Source organism: Anoplopoma fimbria, chromosome 19, assembly GCF_027596085.1.
Source record: "Anoplopoma fimbria isolate UVic2021 breed Golden Eagle Sablefish chromosome 19, Afim_UVic_2022, whole genome shotgun sequence".
NCBI lineage: Eukaryota > Metazoa > Chordata > Actinopteri > Perciformes > Anoplopomatidae > Anoplopoma > Anoplopoma fimbria.
Genome location: NC_072467.1, coordinates 27,635,389 through 27,656,605, shown reverse-complemented (window position 1 = coordinate 27,656,605; position 21,217 = coordinate 27,635,389). Strand labels below are relative to the sequence as shown.

The following is a 21,217-nucleotide window of genomic DNA, read 5'->3' as shown; positions in this document are numbered from 1 at the left end:
AACCCTAATGATTGCCACTTTAAACGTCTGACATGCTCAGCTCTTGGGGAGGTCAAAGGTCAACAAAAAACCACAGTGGCTGAATGTTTAAAAGGAGCAGTTATTCATTAAGCAGGTTGTTTAGCTCCAGATTCAGACTCACAGAGGTGAGACTGAAGCCTTGGACACAAAAAGAGGCTTTTAGTTAAAAGGTTGCAGGAAGAGTTCTGTTTCCTGGAGCGGAAACGTTTGGATTTCCTGTTTATAAAATAAATGATTCCACTTTCTCAAATCAGGAAATCATCCAGAAATTGTTTGGAGAATTTTCTAGATGAAAAGAAGTCTATGATGAGACTATATTCAAAAGTTACATTTTATTTTTACAGATCTAAATTACTTATAATTGTTTCAACATTATTTGAATCACGGTTGTTTATTTGTAACTTGGATCTCTTGAAGTTTGTTTTAAAGAATGTAAAGAAGCGACCTCTGACCTGGTTGTTGTTTTCTAAAAAAAAAGGTCACATGACTGTTACAATATGATCTGTGGAAGCAGGTTGCTGCTGGAATAACTTTCCTTAAAATTTACAAACAGTTTCTGTCACAGTAAAAACCACTGGAGGTGTTTAGTTTGTTACTTTTTAAACGTTTTCTCATAATTGTGGCCATTCTGATTATTATTAGCGTTTTTTTACTGTTTATCTGCTGTAGAGATTCAGGAAACTCGTTAAAACAGCATCCAAAAAATGAAATTAGCCCCTTTGATAAGCTAATGTGGCTAACTGCTAACTACAAGAACATTTATTACTTAATTGTTTCCTGAATCTCTGCAGCAAACGTTATAATTATTATTATTATAATTATTAAACGTGAAGCTCTTACATTTGAAAATGTACTCTTCCAAATTTTGATATAAAGAATGTTTATTGTTCGTCTCTTTATGTTTCCTGACTTTACACTTTAACGATGATTCCAGAGTTTCCAGTTTGAATGAAAGCAGCGTCTGAATTATTATTATTCAACATTAGTTAAGTCTTAAATAAGATATAATTGCAATATAAAGACCAAAATTATGTCAATTAAAGGCCTTGTATTACAGTTATGGATTCAATGAAAATGACAGATGTTAATCTGAAAATATAGATTTTTTATTTTTCCTGTTGCGGGAAATAGTTTTAAATTCTAAATGGCTTTTGAATATTAATCTTAAACACACATTTGCAGAAATCAGTGGACAAAATATAATATATGCTGCATCCTACATATTAGACTATGAGTTAATTATTTATGTCGTATTCATGTGGGACAGCTTTTAACTTGTCTTTAAATGCCTCATTTTAGGAAGCAGCTTCAAATTTGACCTGGAACCAATTAAACCCATTTACACGTCTAAATCTCTATCAGAGACGTTATATTTTATTCATTTTTACTGTTTTAATTAAATAACTTGTATGTTATGGAGGTGGTTTGCCTTTTTAACCAAAAAGAAAACAAGATGAAGTCGTTAGAACATATTTTATTTGTTATTTTAGGAGATAACCTTCATTACAGCAGAGTACTTCATAGGTTTAATAGGTTTATGGAAGATAATCATCTCAGACTAATTATAATAACAATCACAATAATAAGGCTCATTAAAGTACTTTCATTTAAATGGTTGGATTATAAACAATAAAACAATAAACGAGTCCAGCGTTTCTGCAGTAAAATGACTTTTTGTGTCGATGTTTGAGGAACGTTTCTCCTTTAAATCAGCAGAATTCCTTTATAGAGAACGCAGATATTATTATTTTGTGACGTAGCAGCTTCCTGTTACTTTTATCAAGAAAAACCTATACAATCATCTACACAAGCTTTCGAGCGGTTTGTACAAAAGAAACTGTAAAGTTCAAACAAACAGTCGCTGAGGATTTTTATTCACCGACATGTCCGTGTTACCAGATAATAAAAGAAAACTTGTTGTAGGAAACAAAACAAAAACAAAAAACGTCACATCAATTCTCAAAATATTTAAACCTGTAAAATGTTCTAAATTTGGTTGCAGGAAGGTTCTTCAGACTGTTTTCTTCCTCGTTATCGGGACGTCAGTCGGGGAGCAAACCCCCTTTTATGCAATAAATAAATAGAAATGTGCGTCATTCACACTCAGTTCAAGAATATTGAAAAGCAGCCTCCTGTGTGATGGTTCGGAGCGTCTCCCCGTCCGAACGCTGCAGAAACAGACGGATCGAAGCCTCAGAAGGGAAAGAAAAGTCTACATTTAGGCAGAGATTATAAACGGAGTCTGGTGGAACATTTCTGACTCAAATGAGACTTTAATGACTTCATTTGTGTCTTTGAATTAATCATTTCTGCTCTTAAATTACTTCATTTTTCTTTTGTTCAAAACATGTGAAACAAAATAAATCTTAAAGTAATCTGAGGGCAGAAATGATTAATCTGAGTCAGCGTTGAGTTGGATGTGAAGAGTTTGTTCTTCTGATCCGAGTTTCCGTCTCTACATGGCCTGCTGTTTGTCCTGAGTCACCTCCTCCTCTCCTCCTCCTCTCTCCTGGTTCCAGTCTCGGAGGCCCTCTGGGAGGCTGGTGTCCTCCTCAAAGCTCCCCGTTCCCTCCACAAAGTCCTCGTACGTCGACTTCTCCTCGAACGGCCGCGGGCCGAGCAGCTCCAACATGTCGGCCTTATCCAGAACCTCCTTGTCCAGGAGACGCTTCCCCACCTGAGGAGGAAAATCAGAGATGAATGAGGAGCGTTTTTAGACAAAACACAAAACTTCACTGAAACTTCTTCCTGAAAAAACACCTCCAAGAAATCTGTGTACTTGATTCTCTCAGTGTTGACTACGGTATGTGTTTAATATGTGGAAAACAAAATAAAAGGTTGTTTTTGGACACGTCTTCATGCTGCATCATTTGCATATGATTATCTATGAATGGTGAAGCGTAGAGAAAGAAGAAAAGAAGGTTGAAATCAAATTTAAAGGAGGTAAAAGATGAAAGAGACAAACAAACTACTTCTTTTCATTATTAATTATTCACAGGATTCATGCATGTTTTTCCAAAAGTCAAATTCAAGCACTTTTCAAGCTTTCCAGAACCTTACAGTGATGGTAAATGACATATTTAAAACACAGTACAAACACTTTATACTATTATAATATATTTAGGTAAACCTGTAGAATATAGTTCTATATAAACTGTTTATTTTTATTATTCCTGTCGAGGATAAATACTAAAAGAACGTCCTTTAAACATCTTTGACATGCTGCCATTATTACAGAAACATAACCGGATCCTCAAGTATGAAAACTGATGTGAGGAAACACAATAACAACCATCTTGTTTTTAAAAGATGGAGAACTTAAGAGAGACATTTAATTAACTTTAATAAATATGACCGAATAATCAAACTTATAATAATAATACATGTTATTTCTATAAAATAAATGAAAATGTAAACCAGGCAGAGAGATGATATAGAGATGATTAAATAAATGAATGCGTTGAGGGGCCTCCTCACCAGATCAACCAGCTCCTTCTTCTGCTGGATGAGCTCCAGCGTCCTCTGGTAGGCTCGGTCCACCAGGGCTCGGACCTCCTCGTCGATCAGAACCGCCGTGGCCTCGCTGTACGGCTTCTCCAGGACCATCTCGCCCTGACGGGGAAGGTCGAAGGACACCTGTCCCACTTTATCGCTCATCCCAAACTGGACCACCTGGGGGAGGGGGAAGTTTTGAAACCGGGTTAGGGTTACTGCGTTTTTGGGGGTTTTAAAAACACCGGAGTAGCGTGGACGTTAGACGTAAACGTAGCTCAAATTATACGTTTCAGAATGGAAACAGTGTGTGTGTGTGTGTGTGTGTGTGTGTGTGTGTGTGTGTGTGTGTGTGTGTGTGTGTGTGTGTGTGTGTGTGTGTGTGTGTGTGTGTGTGTCTCAGGTACCTGGGCGTAGGCGGACTGCGTGACCTTCTTCAGGTCGTCCTGAGCTCCGGTGGTGATCCGGCCGAAGAAGACGTGCTCGGCCACGCGGCCCCCGAGCATCATGCACATCCGGTCAAACAGCTGCTCTTTGCTGTAGAGGTACTGCTCTCTGGGGAGGTACTGAGCGTAACCCAGACCTTTACCCCGAGGGATGATGGACACCTGGAGACACACAATCAAACAGGATATTTTATTATTTATTTTAGAAAGATAAATAACATTTAACCCCATCATTTAATTCACTGACGCATCAATTATTACAACTTCTCTTATGATCAACTGTAGATTGTTATAGTAACAATTAAAACAACTATACTGAGAAAGTTTAACTTAAAAAAAACATTTACTCAATTTATAATGAAGTCACACATTTGAAAGACAAATCTTTTTAATTTGGAGGGATCCAACTTTGTTAGATTCAATTCATATAGTTTGGTTTAATGTTTTATTGATTGTTGTTATTATTTTGCATTTTATTATTCAACTTTATTTAAAAAGGAATTTGTTCTGCATCTTTGGATAAGAGGGGTTACCTTATTTCTTTTAATTATATTAATACATTGTTATTTTCTGTTGTTTTAATTTTCTATTAAGTTATTTGTTATTCTGTTTAATTATTTGATAGTAGTATGAGTTGATTTATTATGAATTTCTATTTGTATATATTTGTTTTATCATGGTTATATTATTTATTTATTTTTACTAGTATTTTTTAGATTTTATTTAAATTCTTTCTCCAATTGTGTTTTTTTTTAATAAACATTTTTTGCTTCCTTTTTTTTTTTACTTATTTATTCAATTATTCCTGAAAAAGATGTTTACTGTTCAAGTTCCTGTTTCCAGTTTCAATCTTTATTAATTGGATAACATTTTAAATAACATTTAAAAGGCCTTTTTTTTCTGATAATGACAGAATGTTCACATTCTCTCTAAACGTACAGGAAGCCTTATGAACACGCAGAAGGTACATTAGTGTGTATTACTAGTAGTAGTACTAGTAGTAGCTAGTAGTAGTACTAGTAGTAGTAGTAGTACTAGTAGTAGTAGTACTAGTAGTTGGAGGTATCAGACCTTCAGCAGCGGGTCGGCGTGCTGCAGGAACCAGCCCACGATGGCGTGACCGGCCTCGTGGTACGCCACCGTCTTCTTCTCCGTCGGCTGCAGAACCTGAGTCTTCTTCTCCAGACCTGGAAACACAAAACACAGATTGATTTATTTAAACAACATAACCGACATTAAAATAAATAAAGTATTTTTGTTTGACGATGCAGCGTCTCCGCTCTGACCTCCGATGACGCGGTCGATCGCATGTTCAAAGTGTTTGGCGTTGACGGATTTGTTCAGATGACGAGCAGCGATCAGCGCCGCCTCGTTACAGACGTTAGCGATGTCGGCGCCTAAAGGAAAACATCCGACAACAAACACGTGAGACTAGTTTACGAAACATAAAACTCTTTTTACACAGCAAAACAAATACACAACAAAGATTGAGATTTTTCATTAAGTTAAATCTCAAAAAGTAAACAAATTATTACGCTTAACATTTGATAAAACTGATTTTTCCTTTGGTTTGGAAATTTTGACAACATTGTGTAAAACAATGAGGCTGTTCTGATCGTTGCTACACTTAATCCTCCACATTAAGACACACAAACATAATATTATTTCTATATTTCATCTATTTAAACAGTCCAGTAAGATTTTTAAGACATTTTATAACCTGAAAAATGGGAAAATCTCATTTTAGGACTTTTTAAAGAACCCTGGTTTCACACAAACTGTTTAAAATCTGATCGGATTTGTTTTTAAACATTTACATTTTTAAGTATTTACAAACAAACAGAAGTCTACTTTTAATTGAATCCCTTTTTCTCTCCGTTCATTGAGGTCACATGGTGTAAACTGAGCATCCAGAGGTGAAAACAAACTGACTTCTCTTCCATATTTTCTCTACCAGCGTTCATGAAAACACTTCGCTGTAACGTACCGGTGAATCCCGGCGTGGCGGCGGCCATCTTCCTGGCCAGAACGTCTTTGTCCATGTTGGGGTCCGTTTTGATCGGCCTCAGGTGGACTTTAAAGATGGACGCTCTGCCTTTGATGTCCGGAGGACCTGAGAGGAGACGGAAGAGAAGAAACGACTTAAGAACCCACACGTTGAGGTTTATTTGGGGTAATTAAATGTTTGGATCCGAGTTGAACGGTTTCTAAAACCATAAAGAAAGATAAATATTCGTTTGTTATTTGAGATCAAAGAGCAGTGATGAATCACCTCGATACATTTAGGATGATAAAATATGAATATAGTGAGATTGTGTTGCCTTTTATTAATATTTCCAGATGTGATTTGGTAGCCTAAGTTTGTCCTTTTTAATCGGCTGTTCAATACTTTTGCTTTTAAGATAAAAAAAATAAATTAATTTAGTAAATTTGGAGCCCGAAGTTTAACTATAAAACATTTAATTTATCCAGTTAAAGATGAGAAAAATGGTCTACGACTGAATTTTGTTTCGCATCCCTGCGTTGTATGATTACAATAACTGATCCTTGCATCCAGAACAGAATCTCTAGATTAACAGATAATTCATCATTGACGGAAATTCAAAAACGGCTCTTTCTAAATGTTTTAAGGTTTGGTAGAGTTCCACCAATCATCCGTGGGTCTTTAACTCTACCTATGTAGATCTGTCTGTCGAAGCGTCCCGGTCTCATCAGAGCCGGATCCAGGATGTCGGGTCTGTTGGTTCCAGCCAAGACCACCACGTTAGTCGCCGTGTTAAAACCTGCAGAGAACAACAACAAAGCATAAGTTAAGAGAAAAGAAAACCTTTAAAATGAGAAACCTTAAAGAAGCAGTTCATCTCAGAACCCACCGTCCATCTCCACCAGCAGCTGGTTCAGAGTGTTCTCCTGCTCACTCTGACCTCCAAAGTTCCCCCCTCTTCCTGCCCACGGCGTCGATCTCGTCGATGAAGAGGATGCAGGGCGCGTTCTTCCTCGCCATGGCGAACATGTCCCTCACCTGTGGAGGCGGAGCAAAGCCGTTATCATGATGTGACGAGGAAATACTGTGAAATATCAGAATTAATTGTCGTCACACATGAGGCGTTCAGGGACCGTTGGAGCAATGTACAGAACGTCTTATAAATGATATATATTTAAATGTGTGCGAGTCCTTCTGTCCGACAGATGTGCGCTGTGGTTTCCTTCACTCACCCTCGCAGGACCGACGCCCACGAACATCTCCAGGAACTCGGAGCCGTTGACGGTGATGAACGGGACGTTGGCCTCTCCGGCTGTGGCTTTAGCCAGCAGAGTCTTACCGGTACCGGGAGGTCCGGAGAGCACGGCACCCTGGGAAATGAACAAGACGAGACATTTAACGCACCTGAGCGATTATCAAATCTACAACTACAGGAAGTAGAAACAAAATAGTATGTTTATGTTGTTTGATTATGATTGTGTGTGTGTGTGTGTGTGTGTGTGTGTGTGTGTGTGTGTGTGTGTGTGTGTGTGTGTGTGTGTGTGTGTGTGTGTGTTCACCTTGGGGATCTTGGCCCCGAGGTCCTGGTACTGTTTCGGGTTCTTCAGGAAGTTGACGAACTCCAGGATCTCCAGCTTGGCCTCCTCACAGCCGGCCACGTCCTTGAACTTCACATCGATGTTGTCCTTCATCATCTTCGCCGTCGACTCGCTCATGCTGAAGGGCCCCCCCTTCCCGCCGCCGGGGCCCCCGCCCATCGCCCCCCGACGCAGCGTGAAGAGCAGGAAGCCGATCAGCAGCAGGGTGGGAATCATGCTCATCATGAAGGAGCTGAGGGAAAAAAACAGAGGAGGGAGGTCAGAGGATTCCTTAAACTATTGGAGCACGCTGCATTCTCTCTAGTGTCCACCAGGGGGCGACTCCTCTGGTTGTATAGAAGTCTATGAGAAAATGACTCTACTTCTCTCTTGATTTATTCCCTCAGTAAACATTGTAAACATGAGTTTATGGTCTCAATCTCTAGTTTCAAGTCTTCTTCAATACAGCATGATGTTCATTTAGTAAATGATGCTCCATTTAGAGTCAAACAGACCATAAAGCAGGGGATGCTTTAGGGCGGGGCTACACACTGATTGACAGGTCGACACCAGAGACGTATACGGCGTCTCTACGTCACTCCTCCTCAGTCCATATATGGTCACTTCCTGTTCACTGGTTGCAAAAAAACAGGACGGCGACGGCCAAATCGCCAAAGTCGCTGCTTCAGTTCATCAGTCCTAAAACTAACGAGTGACGTCACAACGACTACGTCCTCTTCTTCTATTCAGTCCGTGTGATAAACTCACCCGTCGCTCTCGGTGCTGTAGACGACGGCGGGGCGGCGTGACGGCTCCAAACCGAGCTCCATGCTCGCCGCCTCCAGGTTCCTCTCAAACGTGTCCACGCTGCCGATGTTGAACCAAACGTAGCTCTGCAGGACACACAAACGTTCCATTATGTCAGATAGATAGATAGATAGATAGATAGATAGTCTAAATAAGACTAAAAGGATTCATGTTTAATTTATTCTCATGTATTTCATTGTATTGTGCTGTACAGTATAGTACTGTTTTGGCTTTGTAAACATTAGGTCAAACTCTCAGGTTCTGCTTCAGTCTCAGATTTCAGCTTGTTTTCTCACCGCGTCAGGGTCGGCTCCCGGCACCAGGATGACTCTGACGTACTGTTTGTTGACGACTTCTAACCGCTCCACCTGCACAAAAACACATCAGATATATATGATATTAATATATATAATATAAATATACATTTTGACTGTCTTACTTAGTTTCTTTAGCAATCTATAATGTTCAGAATTTATCTGGAATCTAAATCAGGCGCTCAATGTGTCCCAGTATGAATGTCCCAGTGTGAATGTCTGTCCCAGTGTTAATGTCCCAGTGTTAATGTGTGCCCCAGTATGACGGTCCCAGTATGAGGTCCTCCTCACCATTCCCCTGCTGACGTAGTGGTGCACAAAGTCCTTCCAGCTGATCTCTCGTCCGTTGTCTCTGAAGTAGACGTAGAGCAGCGCTGAACTGATTCCGGCCGCCGTGAGCGCCAGGTACCGGAAATCCTTCTCGTCCCACGGGAAGTCTCCCTGAGGACCGGCAGAGACAGAGACATGACGGTGGTGAGGACACACTGGACAGACATGTGCAGGTAACTGGTAATAATACCAGTGACTGGGAAATGGAGGACTTTAAGAGGCTGCGACCACCAGTCGTGATCTTTCTATCTTCATATTTTGTCACACTGTAAACCTTTTTCCTTTAAAAAAATATATATTTTTACAATATTTTATTGTAATTTTGATTCTTATTACTTGTTTTTTCTTTCCACTTATTTGTGTATTGTCACCGTTATGCAGCAAAACATGAAGACAAACTCCTCATATGTAGAAACAAATTTCACAAACAATTTCCTATTCTTTAGGAAAAAAAATTCTGAAACAGTTTCAACTCCAGTTTCACCGGACTGCTTGTTTTTTCTCCTGTTGGCTACATTTGAAACCACGAACTTGCTTGTGATCAATATTGGAAAAATGATACTTCCATTTCCAACAAAACAGTATTCTTTATCATGACAGTAAAGGAAGAGGAGATTCTTTAAAGACTTTTCTAATTAATCCACAAACAAATCTTTTGAAAGAGAATGTCAATGTTAGAATACGTCTGAATGCGTTATGAATTCATTGTGAAATATGATTTAAATGTTAAGTCACAAACCTTTTGCATTCGGCTCCACCAGTCTTTTCCTCCTCTCTTCCCTCCACCTGATGATTTTCCTCCTCCTGCTCCTCCTCCTGCTCCTCCTCCTTTTCCATCTGAAACTCACACATGATTGTTAGATCGGCGTCTGATAGACAAACCAGCGTTTCCGTTCCAGCATCAGTTGTCTCCCAGCGTTTGCTTCCAGTGAAGTTATAGTTTATCAGAACAATGTTTCTGGTATTCAGTCCGCTGTTTCAGACTTAAAACCCGGAGCTACAAAGAGGCATAAAGCTGCATAGGAAATATCAGTTTTTGTTTTATGTCTTTTTAGAAAAGTGCTCACATGTCTCCTACAAAAACACCAGATTTGATTATTAACCATATTAAAAAAGGCACAAATTTACATGTGGTTTATTTGTTAATTTGGTTCATTTTAGTTCTAGTTGTTTCCACAGCTGTCAGAAATGAAATGTGAGTGAAAATATATTTTATGTTGGTGAATGACAGTAAAAACAATTAGAATTTACATCATAGAGAATAGAAAGTTCAAATCACAATGTAATAGTCTACTTTACTGATTTATTTAAAAGGACTAAAAGATATTATATTTTGTTTCTGTAAATCCCAAATTAACAGGGGGGTCATGTGATCTCCTTTAGGTGTAGCTGATATTTTTCTCCATGCATGTTTTTGTTTACATTGATGTTTGCCTGATGAAGATATTTTACGTCAAAACAAACGTGCACTTCTGCTTTTTCTTTGTTTGCTGTCTTTCTTTAACCTGCATTTGAACCCAACTGAGGACGGATGAGCACCATATCAACCTTCAGTACTTGAACCACACAGCGGCTCTCACCTTTGGGTTCAGAGGAGTACAGTCGCCGCTGAAATGACTGGAATCTGCGACAGAAGAGAGGGTTCCCTGGAGTCCGACAGACGTTCTGCAAGAAAAAACAAGGAACGACATGAGAGGGTCGGCTGAAAAACAACTGTACTTCACATGACGGGAGTTAAGACCACGACCTCTAAGAGGAAAACAAACACACGCTGAAGATCACATGAGTACCTTGCTACTTTTCTGTGAATCGATTAATTGTTGTACAGCACACAACGATATTTGAGACAACAGTGTGTCCGCAGTTTGTGTCTGACCCTGTTTCAACATGTTAAGATCCAAAGACAAACCCAGTCTCCCAGTTTAGTGTGGAAGAACTTGACTGGTCTGACCTTAACTATCCAAAACCTTTGTGATGAAGTGGAACAAAAAAAGAGAGGAGGGTGTTATAACAGCAGATTAATGCCTCATGGTTCTGGGATGACATGCTCCACTATTAGATAATACAGTGTATATCATATATTATGACAGAATGTGTAATGTGTGCATGTGACTCATGTTTACAGATAGACTTAAATGTGAATCTATCCTGTAAAGACTCAATAGAATTGCAAACTGGGCAATGAGGTGGATGTTGACAATAAATAAAACCGCTTTAAGACTTTTAGAAGCTGACAGATTTTGATAAACTGAAGCTTAACTGTATAACTATACTGTACCAGAATACCAGAATTTGCAAGTAACATTAGCAGTATGCATTTGATTTAATGCACTGAAAACACCCGATTAAAAAGGACAACATTTCTCTTTTATTTTGAAAATGACGACTTTTCTTGCTTTTTTTTTAATAGGAAAATTCATCCGGAATTTGCAAGTAACATTAGCAGTATTAATTTGTTTTAATGCACCAAAAACACCTGATTAAAAAGACAACATTTTTGTTTTATTTTGAAAACGACAACATTTCTCTTTTATTTTGAAAATTACGACTTTTCTTGCTTTTTTTATAGGAAAAATCATCCAGAATTTGCAAGTAATGTTAGCAGTATTAATTTGTTTTAATGCACCAAAAACACCTGATTAAAAAGGACAAAATGTCTCTTTTATTTTGAAAAATGACATTTCTCTTTTATTTTGAAAATGACGACTTTTCTTGCTTTTTTTTTTTAGGAAAAATCATCCAGAATTTGCAAGTAACATTAGCAGTATTAAAAACACCTGATCAAAAAGACAACATTTCTTTTATTTTGAAAACAACAACTCTTATTTTGAAAACGACCCTTTACCTGCACGTAACTGCGTAGTGACGCTGTGGCTCCACATAAAGTGGTTTTCTCTGCTAATAGATGATATTTTCTGGATGTGACTGATGCCGAATTAATCATCAGAGTGTAATGAGTAACATAGGCTCATAAAAACGAGCTTTAAGCAGTTTGGTGTTTTAATAATGACCAAAACAAACTTAAATCTACTGATTTCGTAACGAAGTGTCGGGTGTCGCCTGGTTAACTTCACAGCTGACGTTAAATATCGTAATATTTTGATTTAAATCATCTTATAATCCACGTAGGAGGAAACATTCACGTCTTTAAGTCGGTATTTCGGTGCAGAAACCCTCCATGTGCGCTCACCAGGGCGAAGGACCTCCCGCATCCGACCTCCCGCAGCCGGGCCCGGGCTCCTCCAGCGCGGCAGAGAGGCAAGGCAGCAGCCGACAGCAGCCTCAGCACCTGAGACATCCTCCCCCGGTTCTTTCAGTCCCCAAAAACACGGAGCTTTACGGCTTAGTATCCCGTCCTGGACGCCATGGCGTGTTATTGAATAACGTGAAATGTCAACGAGAGGATGATGTAAAAGCCCGAGAGGGGTCCGCTCAGAACGCCTGTCTGGAAATGTTACAAAAATAAATATACGTGTTAATTAGAAAATATATTAACATCTTAAAAAGCGTGATTATGCGAGAGGATGTTGTAAATATCAAATGTGACGCATTTAATTAATTTAATTCTCCTTATAATTACTTTATTACATTCAGGCATTGGTGAGGACCACACTGGGTCCTCGCAGCACTCCTTCTCTCTGATTGGCTGAGACAGAATGACGCTCACTCCAATGCGTTCTACAGCGCTCATGTAACTGTTACCAAAACATGCAATGACCCTGCTTTTCCCCATTTATATATTTGATTATAACACTCAAAGATGACATAATTCAACAGTTGAATAAAATATAAAAAATGCATCAATGTTTGTGAGAAGAATTAAAAGTAAATATAGAGTATGTAAGACACAAATAATGAATACAAAATAAAAAACAGGACAATTTTATCACATTGTAATTATTTTTGTTACAAAAGTATGTTTTATTTTCATAGTTGATTAATCTGACAATTACTTTTTTTCTCCTTATTAATTAATAAATAAATACATTTATTAAAACGTGAATTATTCTTATACATAAATCAAATAGTTAAATAATAGTGGAAAACATCCATACAAATTCCCCACAGCTAATGGTTAAGTCTTCAAATTGCTTGTTTAGTCTGATCAACAGTCAAAAAAACCTATATTTTTTATTTACTATAATACAAGACAGTGAAGAAACTTAAACCAGTAAATATTTGGCATTTCTGCTGGAAATGTTGTATAGTATGTGTATTTATTGTCTGTCTGTGTAGTTGAGCAGCTGCAACACTTGAATTTCCCCCATGGGGATCAATAAAGGAATAAAGGAATATAATAAATAAAATGTCTTCAAATAATTATTAAAACAAATTGAAATAGAACAATCTAATCAACCAATCATTTCAGCTGTATTTTCAGCTGCTTACACTCTTTGTATTGATACACAGGACATATTCTGTAAAACTTTTAATGTCAGTCACAATGAAAAATGCACTTAAATTAAAGATGATGAGGATTAAAATGCTCATATCACCCCAACATTTGCAATAAATCTACTCTCTGTCTCTGTCTCTCCATCGCTGGAGTGTTGAAGCTGCAGCCGGTCGTCCTCTGAGCTCAGCTTCCTCTGTAGGTGCTGTAGGAGAACCGGCTCATCAGCAGAGGGACGTGGAACCTCTGCTCCGGGTCGGTGATGGTAAACACAACCTGGAAACACGCAGAGAAACATGCAATGAATACAAACAGAGAGCTACAAAGTTGATGAAAAATCAAGTTACAGAATGAATGTCAAGCTGACAAGTGTTCAACATTTGAATCCATACCATAATAATCTCTCATTGCAAATAAAGAGTCACAAACAAGAATTTAAAACATTCTTAAATGGACAGTTCAGCCCAAAATCAAAGATAAATATTATTTTACTCTTACTTGAGTGATTTTTATGCTATTTTATGATTTTTTCAAAAAAGATTTTTTATTAAACTGTCCCTTTAAATCTTAATCCTGAGGATTTGTTGGATTTGTCAGATTTGGCGACACCTTGTGGTGATAAACTGGTAAAATCTAAAGTGTTTCCATAAACATGCAGGATAAAAGTGCTTACATCTGTTTTAGTAAATTATTTCCAAGTAAAACTCTATATATGTGAACCTTTTGTAAAGATTTACATCTGCAAGAGAGAAAATCATCTTTTGACAGGATGTATCTGCAATAATTTATAACTTTTAAGTATAAAAATAACAATAAAGATCTTTAACTATAAAATTACTTCCTTTAAGAACCTGTTCTTCTATTAATTCCTTTATAAACCAGTTTGGTAAACCAGGAGTGAACTTGTTGTTTTATTTAGAATGTCATTTTTAAATAATATATATATAATATTTGTGAATTATTAATTATCTGGTGACTGTAATATTATCATTTCCAGTGCTGGCTTCTTGCATCGCTAACAGATCAGATGCATTTATTTAGTTATTTATTTATATATTAAAAAAAATTAACATGTACCAAAAAATAGACTAACCAATAAAATGAACAGTAAACATACACAGCACATTTTAAATAAACAAATGTTATATGTTCCAAAAGGGGAAGGCAGAAGAACCCACTATCAGGTCATAGCCCTTTCTATAACTTAAACAATTTAAATAATGAACATAATGTTTATCACATTTACACATAAATAATCATCTTCATTTATAAAACAACAACATCAACAACGACAAGGCCCCTTCCTCACCCCTTAAACTCTAAAAATACATTTTTTAAATTAATTTTCTTTAATTCAATTTTAAATCAATATTTATACTTTGCTTATTTGCTACATCAAAACCACACTGTAAATGGTTGCACTTTAAAATATGATCATTTTAATGAAAGGTGCTACAGATCCACACAGCATCCTGAAGCTCACCTCTACATACGGGTAAAAGGAGGTCTGGTTCAGATTCTCCCAGTATGAACCCGTCTCAAAGCGAAGCTTGTACATGCCGGGGACCAACGCTTCTCGGCCGATGAGTCCTGAGCAGCGGCCATCTTCATTTGTTGTCCTAAAAATATCATCAAGGGAAGAAACAGCAGGTAGAAACATTGTTTTAATGCACTTTGAGATTATTTCAGACTAGTGGAAAGAAAACATTTATTTTATTACTTTCTCTGTTTGCGTCTGTAAATTTCTCCTAAATTCACCAAAGTTACCATTAGATAATGCCTCATTTGCATATTTAAACATAACATTTCATAAAACTTGTAATACAAAAATGAATCATCTTAATGTCAGTAATCAGCTGGTGAAGTTTCATGTTGATATCTATTAGTTATTTTTTTTACCCTATTCACCTGTAGTGTCTTCAACATGTATGTAATTTAACTAAACATATCTTTAAAGGACGTTTTCTCTAAATGAGTTTTTTCTCAGACTCTGATCCAGAAATCTCCACTTCAGTAGCTCTTACATACACCAAACTTCCCTTTGTAAAAACCTTTGTCTCTAATATGTCAACAAAATGAAACAAGAATTTTGAATCTAGATTTATCCAATGTTCAGATTTATGTTCAGGAAATGTATGAAAATGTGCACATATTTGATAAGGTATTGCCTAATTTGCATATTTAAACAAAACATTTCAGAAAACTTGTAATACAAAAAAATTGTAACATATAAGCTGGGAAAGTTTCGTGGTGAAAACTAATAGTTCAAAGTTTTACCCTATTCACATGTTAAAAGATAAATAAATAAAATAATTGCATTGAAGTGAATGGGAAAACGGCTAAAACTTCTCTCTAGAAATACAAATTCAATACTTATTACATTTAAATAATCATTTTCAGTCATGTATTTAGTCCGTGGGTTCGAACCCCACCTACCCGACGGTCAGCATGCTCCAGATCATCTGCTTGGAGTCGAGCCGGTGGAGGCTGAGGGCCATCCTGGCCGCCGGGACGCCGTCTCCGGTGTTCAGCACGTGAGTGGTCAGAGGGCTGGACTCTGCTGCTGCCATGATCTGCAGGACGGGAGAGGACAGGAGAGGACAGGAGAGGACAGGAGAGGACAGGTGAGGACGGGAGAGGACAGGAGAGGACAGGTGAGGACAGGTGAGGACAGGTGAGGACGGGAGAGGGAGAGGACAGGTGAGGACAGGAGAGGACAGGAGAGGACAGGTGAGGACAGGAGAGGACAGGTGAGGACAGGAGAGGACAGGAGAGGACAGGTGAGGACAGGTGAGGACAGGTGAGGACAGGTGAGGACAGGAGAGGACAGGAGAGGACAGGGAGAGAGGACAGGAGAGGACAGGACAGGTGAGGACAGGAGGACAGGAGAGGACAGGTGAGGAGAGGACAGGAGAGGACAGGGACAGGTGAGGACAGGTGAGGACAGGAGAGGACAGGAGAGGACAGGAGAGGACAGGTGAGGACAGGTGAGGAGAGGACAGGTGAGGACAGGTGAGGACAGGGAGGAGGGACAGGAGAGGAGGTGAGGGGTGAGGACAGGTGAGGACAGGAGAGGACAGGTGAGGACAGGTGAGGACAGGAGAGGAGGTGAGGACAGGTGAGGACAGGTGAGGACAGGAGAGGACAGGTGAGGACAGGTGAGGACAGGTGAGGACAGGAGAGGACAGGTGAGGACAGGAGAGGAGGGGTGAGGACAGGTGAGGACAGGAGAGGACAGGTGAGGACAGGAGAGGACAGGAGGATGGGAGAGGACAGGAGAGGACAGGGAGAGGACAGGTGAGGACAGGTGAGGACAGGTGAGGACAGGAGAGGAGAGGAGGGAGGAGAGGACAGGAGAGGACAGGAGAGGACAGGAGAGGACAGGAGAGGACAGGTGAGGACAGGTGAGGACGGGAGAGGACAGGAGAGGACAGGTGAGGACAGGTGAGGACAGGTGAGGACAGGAGAGGGAGGACAGGAGAGGACAGGGAGGAGGACGGGTGAGGACAGGTGAGGACAGGAGAGGACAGGTGAGGACAGGTGAGGACGGGAGAGGACAGGTGAGGACAGGGAGAGGACAGGAGAGGACAGGGAGAGGACAGGTGAGGACAGGAGAGGACAGGAGAGGACGGGAGAGGACAGGACGGGAGAGGACAGGAGGACAGGTGAGGACAGGAGGAGAGGACAGGTGAGGACAGGAGAGGACAGGTGAGGACAGGAGAGGACAGGAGAGGATGGGAGAGGACAGGAGAGGACAGGAGAGGACAGGAGAGGACAGGTGAGGACAGGAGAGGACAGGTGAGGACAGGTGAGGACAGGTGGAGCTTTACCTGCATGACTTTCAGTTATAGAGACTGAAGGTCAGGCCTTCATGAATGACAATTATTAAATTAAAGGTTCTTCTCAATAACATTAAATGTAGAATGTCAAACATTTAGGGGGATTTATTGGCAGAAATGGAATAAAATATTAATAAGTATGTTTTCTTTTGTGTTTAATCACCTGAAAATAAGCATCCTTGTGTTTTCATTACCTTAGAATGAGCTGTTTATATCTTTATATCTACATCTACTCTTCTTTATGGAGTCCCCGATGTTTCTACGGTAGCCCTGAACGGACAAACCAAACACTGACTCTAGATTTGGGTTATTCACGTTTTTGCATTCTTCACGTTTTTCACATATGGTGAAGTTGCAATCTGCGATCTGAAACTTCACCACTAGATGGCGCCGTATTCTACACACTGCAACTTTAAATATTCATAACTAAATGGCAGCAATCAAAATCAAAATAAAGTATCTTTAGGTATATATATTTAATGGTTAAAAAAGTCTGAAAACCTGCTTCATCAGGATTGTGTTGGATCTGGTTTGATCAGATTTGATTGACAACAACAAACAATCCAACAATGGTCGTCACATTTTAAGTATTTGACATGACCTTTCTCCGGCTGAGTCCTGCCTACTAGAAATAAATAAATTATACAATTAGTGGCCAAACGGTGGAAATACAACTACTGTGTCCGTCATGTGATTCTATGGAGCCCCAAAATACTTTTTCCCCCAAAAAATTGCAACATAATTGTCCTTAAATCTTGTTATTATGTGTGTTATTACCTGTATTTTACATTTTGTCAATAACGAAAACAAAAACTTCTCCCTATAGACTTCGATTGTAAAAGAGACGTCTGTTACTGCGCTTTTTTTTCTTTTGCAACATAATTCACCTTTAATATTATAATTTGTGTGTATGTGTGTTATACAACCTTCATTTTTTCTGCAAGTCAAATATTTTACCTGTATATTATGTTTTGTCAATAAAGAAAAAAAAACTTTCCCCATAGACTTAGATTGGGAAAGAGACGTCTGTAAATAATACTTTTTTTATTAAGAGAAATCAACTTCCCAGTACAAACACTGATAAAATGCATCAGATAAAATGATCCAAATGACTAGTTACGATTATTTTGTTACACATAACATATAATGATATTTAAACAATCAATAGCGGAGCAGCAGATTAAAGCTCTTTGCTTCTCAGTTAAACAAACTCGTCCAAGGACTTTCACCCATGTGACCCTTGACTCTCTCTCTATGTTTTTCCCAAAATCTCACGAGCCCCAGCAGTAAGAGTCGTCCAGCCGTCACGGTATTGTGACTCTGGCATTTCTTTATATTTCATCTTTAAGAACATAGAGGAAGCAAAGATATTTTATGCTAAAATGTGACCTTTTGTGAATATCAAGAGACCACAAGAGACGTTCAAACCCAAAGAGTGAGAACCTATGAGCTGATCCCTGCACAGAAATAAGGATAAAGATAGGAATAAAATAACTTTGTAGGCTTTAAAAGATCAAGAGTGAAAGCCTAAACGTTGATCCTGGCTGACCAAACCATGTACAAAACCCCTGCTGTAAATGAACTCGTACTTTTCTACTTTGTAAGTATTCATGAAGTCAGTAGTTTGTTGTTCGAGCAGCCTTACCTCTGTGTGAGCACGCCTCTCTGCTGCAGCCAGATCAGTTCCCAAATAAACCAGTCCAACCAGTTGAGCCATCGCTGCACACGTCCCACTGCTCAAAAGCCACTTACCCAGCATGCACTGCACAAACGGACCTGTTTCAAAGGTTGTCCTGGCTCTAATTAATCAATAACACTAGATGAGAGAGTGCAGCTTCCCTTCAGTCAACAACATGTTATCTAGTTGTTGATTGTGGCTGGATGTAAGTGAGAAGGCTCCACTGATTTAATTAAAAAAAGGAAAATACAATATATAATAGATATAGATAATAGATACAGCGTGAATGGAAAGTTATTCTTTAATTAGAGTTTTGTGATATGATTTCCTATAGCAGCGTAACTGTTGCTGGTGAAACCTCTCAGTGTTATTTGTTTCTTTATTGTCTCTGTGAAGGAGGTTATGTTTTTCCGTTTGGTTTGTTTGTCTGTTTATCAGCAGGATTACGGAACAACTAAAGTCTGGATATTTTCATTAAATTTGGTGGAAGGGTGTAGCACTGCATTACATTTGTGGTAGGGATCAGTCTTGGCTGAGGCCTCTGCTGCCCTTCTAGTCCTCTATAGTTACTCAGTGATCTAAGATAAGTGGATCATGAGGCATTGATTTAAGTAGATTTAATATTTTATTTATTTATTTATTAGAAATAGAGCGGTAATCAGAGAAAGCAGACACCAGGTTTTCCGGTAACGGTGATATTGTGGTGCCTCGTCCATGGTCTAACTTATTGATTTGTTTTTTTAATACAGTTCCATAAAGACCTTGAATAATTTATCCCTTAATATAAAAAAATACATTTTCCTTAAAATATAAATAAATGCATTTATTTGTAGATGAAAAACTGAATAGAAGGAGTAATAACTCTGCTTGTTTTTAATATTCATGTTTCACTTCGTATGAGTTGTAGAATTAACTTTCACATCATCTAAATCTATTTAATTCTCTTTGTTTTGAACATCATCCAAATATGGATTTTAAATATTACTATACTTATGTACAGCGTTGACTTGTTCTGGTTGTAACGTATTTTATGTATATCAATGCATCTCTTGTTTATCATGTGATGTGTTATATATTAGCTGATAGCATTAGCTAATGGGGATATTCTGAATAAACAAATAAACCTCTGCCAAGGCCGTGACCTTTCTCACAAAGTTAACGAAAGTGAAAAATATTTTTTGGATCCGCCCCATAATTGGAATCCTCTCCAAAATGTAATCAGTTCTTCTTGGGTCGATGCCAAACACTTCCATTAAGTTTCAAGAAAATTCGTCCATCAGTTTTTCCATAATTCTGCTGACAAACAGACCAAACAAACCAACAAGTCACTAAACTCCTCCCAAACTTGACCTTTGACCTTTGTTCTCCTTTGAGGAGGAGAGGTAGAACTTCTGGTATCAATGGAGCAAATTAGAATTTTACATATTGAATTAAAGCATAAATTACTACACACATTTATACTGAATCATATTCATATCATTACAAACATAAAGCTCACACATCTATTTTATGAAAAATAACTTTACTACACACACATTGAAATACATTTAGCACTGAGGACGAACACAAAAGCACCAACGACAGCAGAAACTACAGGAAAGCCAAATGAAGTGTTTCAAAAATGACTCTGTACCTGCAGTTACAGGATTCAAAAGTCTAAACTGTTTAAGTATAAAGAGCCACTAATGTACACATAAATTGTGTGTCATTTTTTGTTTTTTTTAAACCAACCTTTTTACATTTTACACGAGAAGTTTAAACATATTTACAGTCAGTCACAGTTATCCAGCTGGGTAACATGTTAAGGGCAAAAATCTTTAAAATGTATTTGACTTGACAGCGTGTTGGCTTTGGACCATTGTGATGTACGTCTTTTGGTGTCATGTTTAAATTGCTCAACAAACGTATTAGGTAACCGTAAACAAACGTGTTTCAGCAGTTTACCAACTGTTTCATCTGAAAAAACTTCATTTAGTTGCTACACAAATCAGTTGGCTTAAATTAGCAGTGCTGCTAACCTGAAGCAGTAATAATTGCCAGCTGTAAATCCTCCCATCTTCCTATTAATATACAGTATGTCGTTTTTATTCAGAGCTAATCTTAGTCTCAGGAAATTGTCAGAGTCTGATAACCACTTTATCACCACAGTGTCATTAAACTGTTCTCAGTGCGCCTTCAACACAGAACCATTACCGCGTCCTGTTAACATCTGGTTACACATGAACGGTGGGATAAAGAGCTGCCAGCTGCTGCCACACGGATCTTATTAACATTAATCAGAGTGGAGGCCAACAGTGGAGCAAGGTTAGGGCAATAAATGGGGACAATACTGGGCG

The 21,217-nt window shown here is 38.5% G+C and overlaps 2 protein-coding genes across 2 annotated transcripts; both read right to left on the bottom strand.

Moving 5' to 3' along the window:
* Positions 1 to 1,523: 1,523 nt before the first annotated feature.
* Positions 1,524 to 12,392, bottom strand: afg3l1 (AFG3-like AAA ATPase 1). The gene is given in 17 exon segments (XM_054619536.1): positions 1,524 to 2,698; positions 3,499 to 3,693; positions 3,921 to 4,121; positions 5,031 to 5,146; positions 5,246 to 5,356; positions 5,947 to 6,072; positions 6,635 to 6,742; positions 6,833 to 6,897; positions 6,899 to 6,981; positions 7,176 to 7,313; positions 7,503 to 7,773; positions 8,289 to 8,413; positions 8,624 to 8,695; positions 8,933 to 9,082; positions 9,711 to 9,808; positions 10,552 to 10,636; positions 12,162 to 12,392. Coding segments are annotated over 17 exon segments (2,274 nt in total). The 5' UTR covers positions 12,270 to 12,392; the 3' UTR covers positions 1,524 to 2,476.
* A 482-nt stretch (positions 12,393 to 12,874) lies between these two features.
* On the bottom strand, positions 12,875 to 18,945 carry LOC129108455 (5-hydroxyisourate hydrolase-like). The gene is made up of 4 exons (XM_054620271.1): positions 18,849 to 18,945; positions 15,801 to 15,937; positions 14,848 to 14,983; positions 12,875 to 13,640 (listed from the first exon to the last, which is right to left on the bottom strand). Exons 1-4 carry the CDS (start codon positions 18,918 to 18,920, stop codon positions 13,551 to 13,553), a joined length of 435 nt encoding a protein of 144 aa, XP_054476246.1. The 5' UTR covers positions 18,921 to 18,945; the 3' UTR covers positions 12,875 to 13,550.
* Positions 18,946 to 21,217: the final 2,272 nt, after the last annotated feature.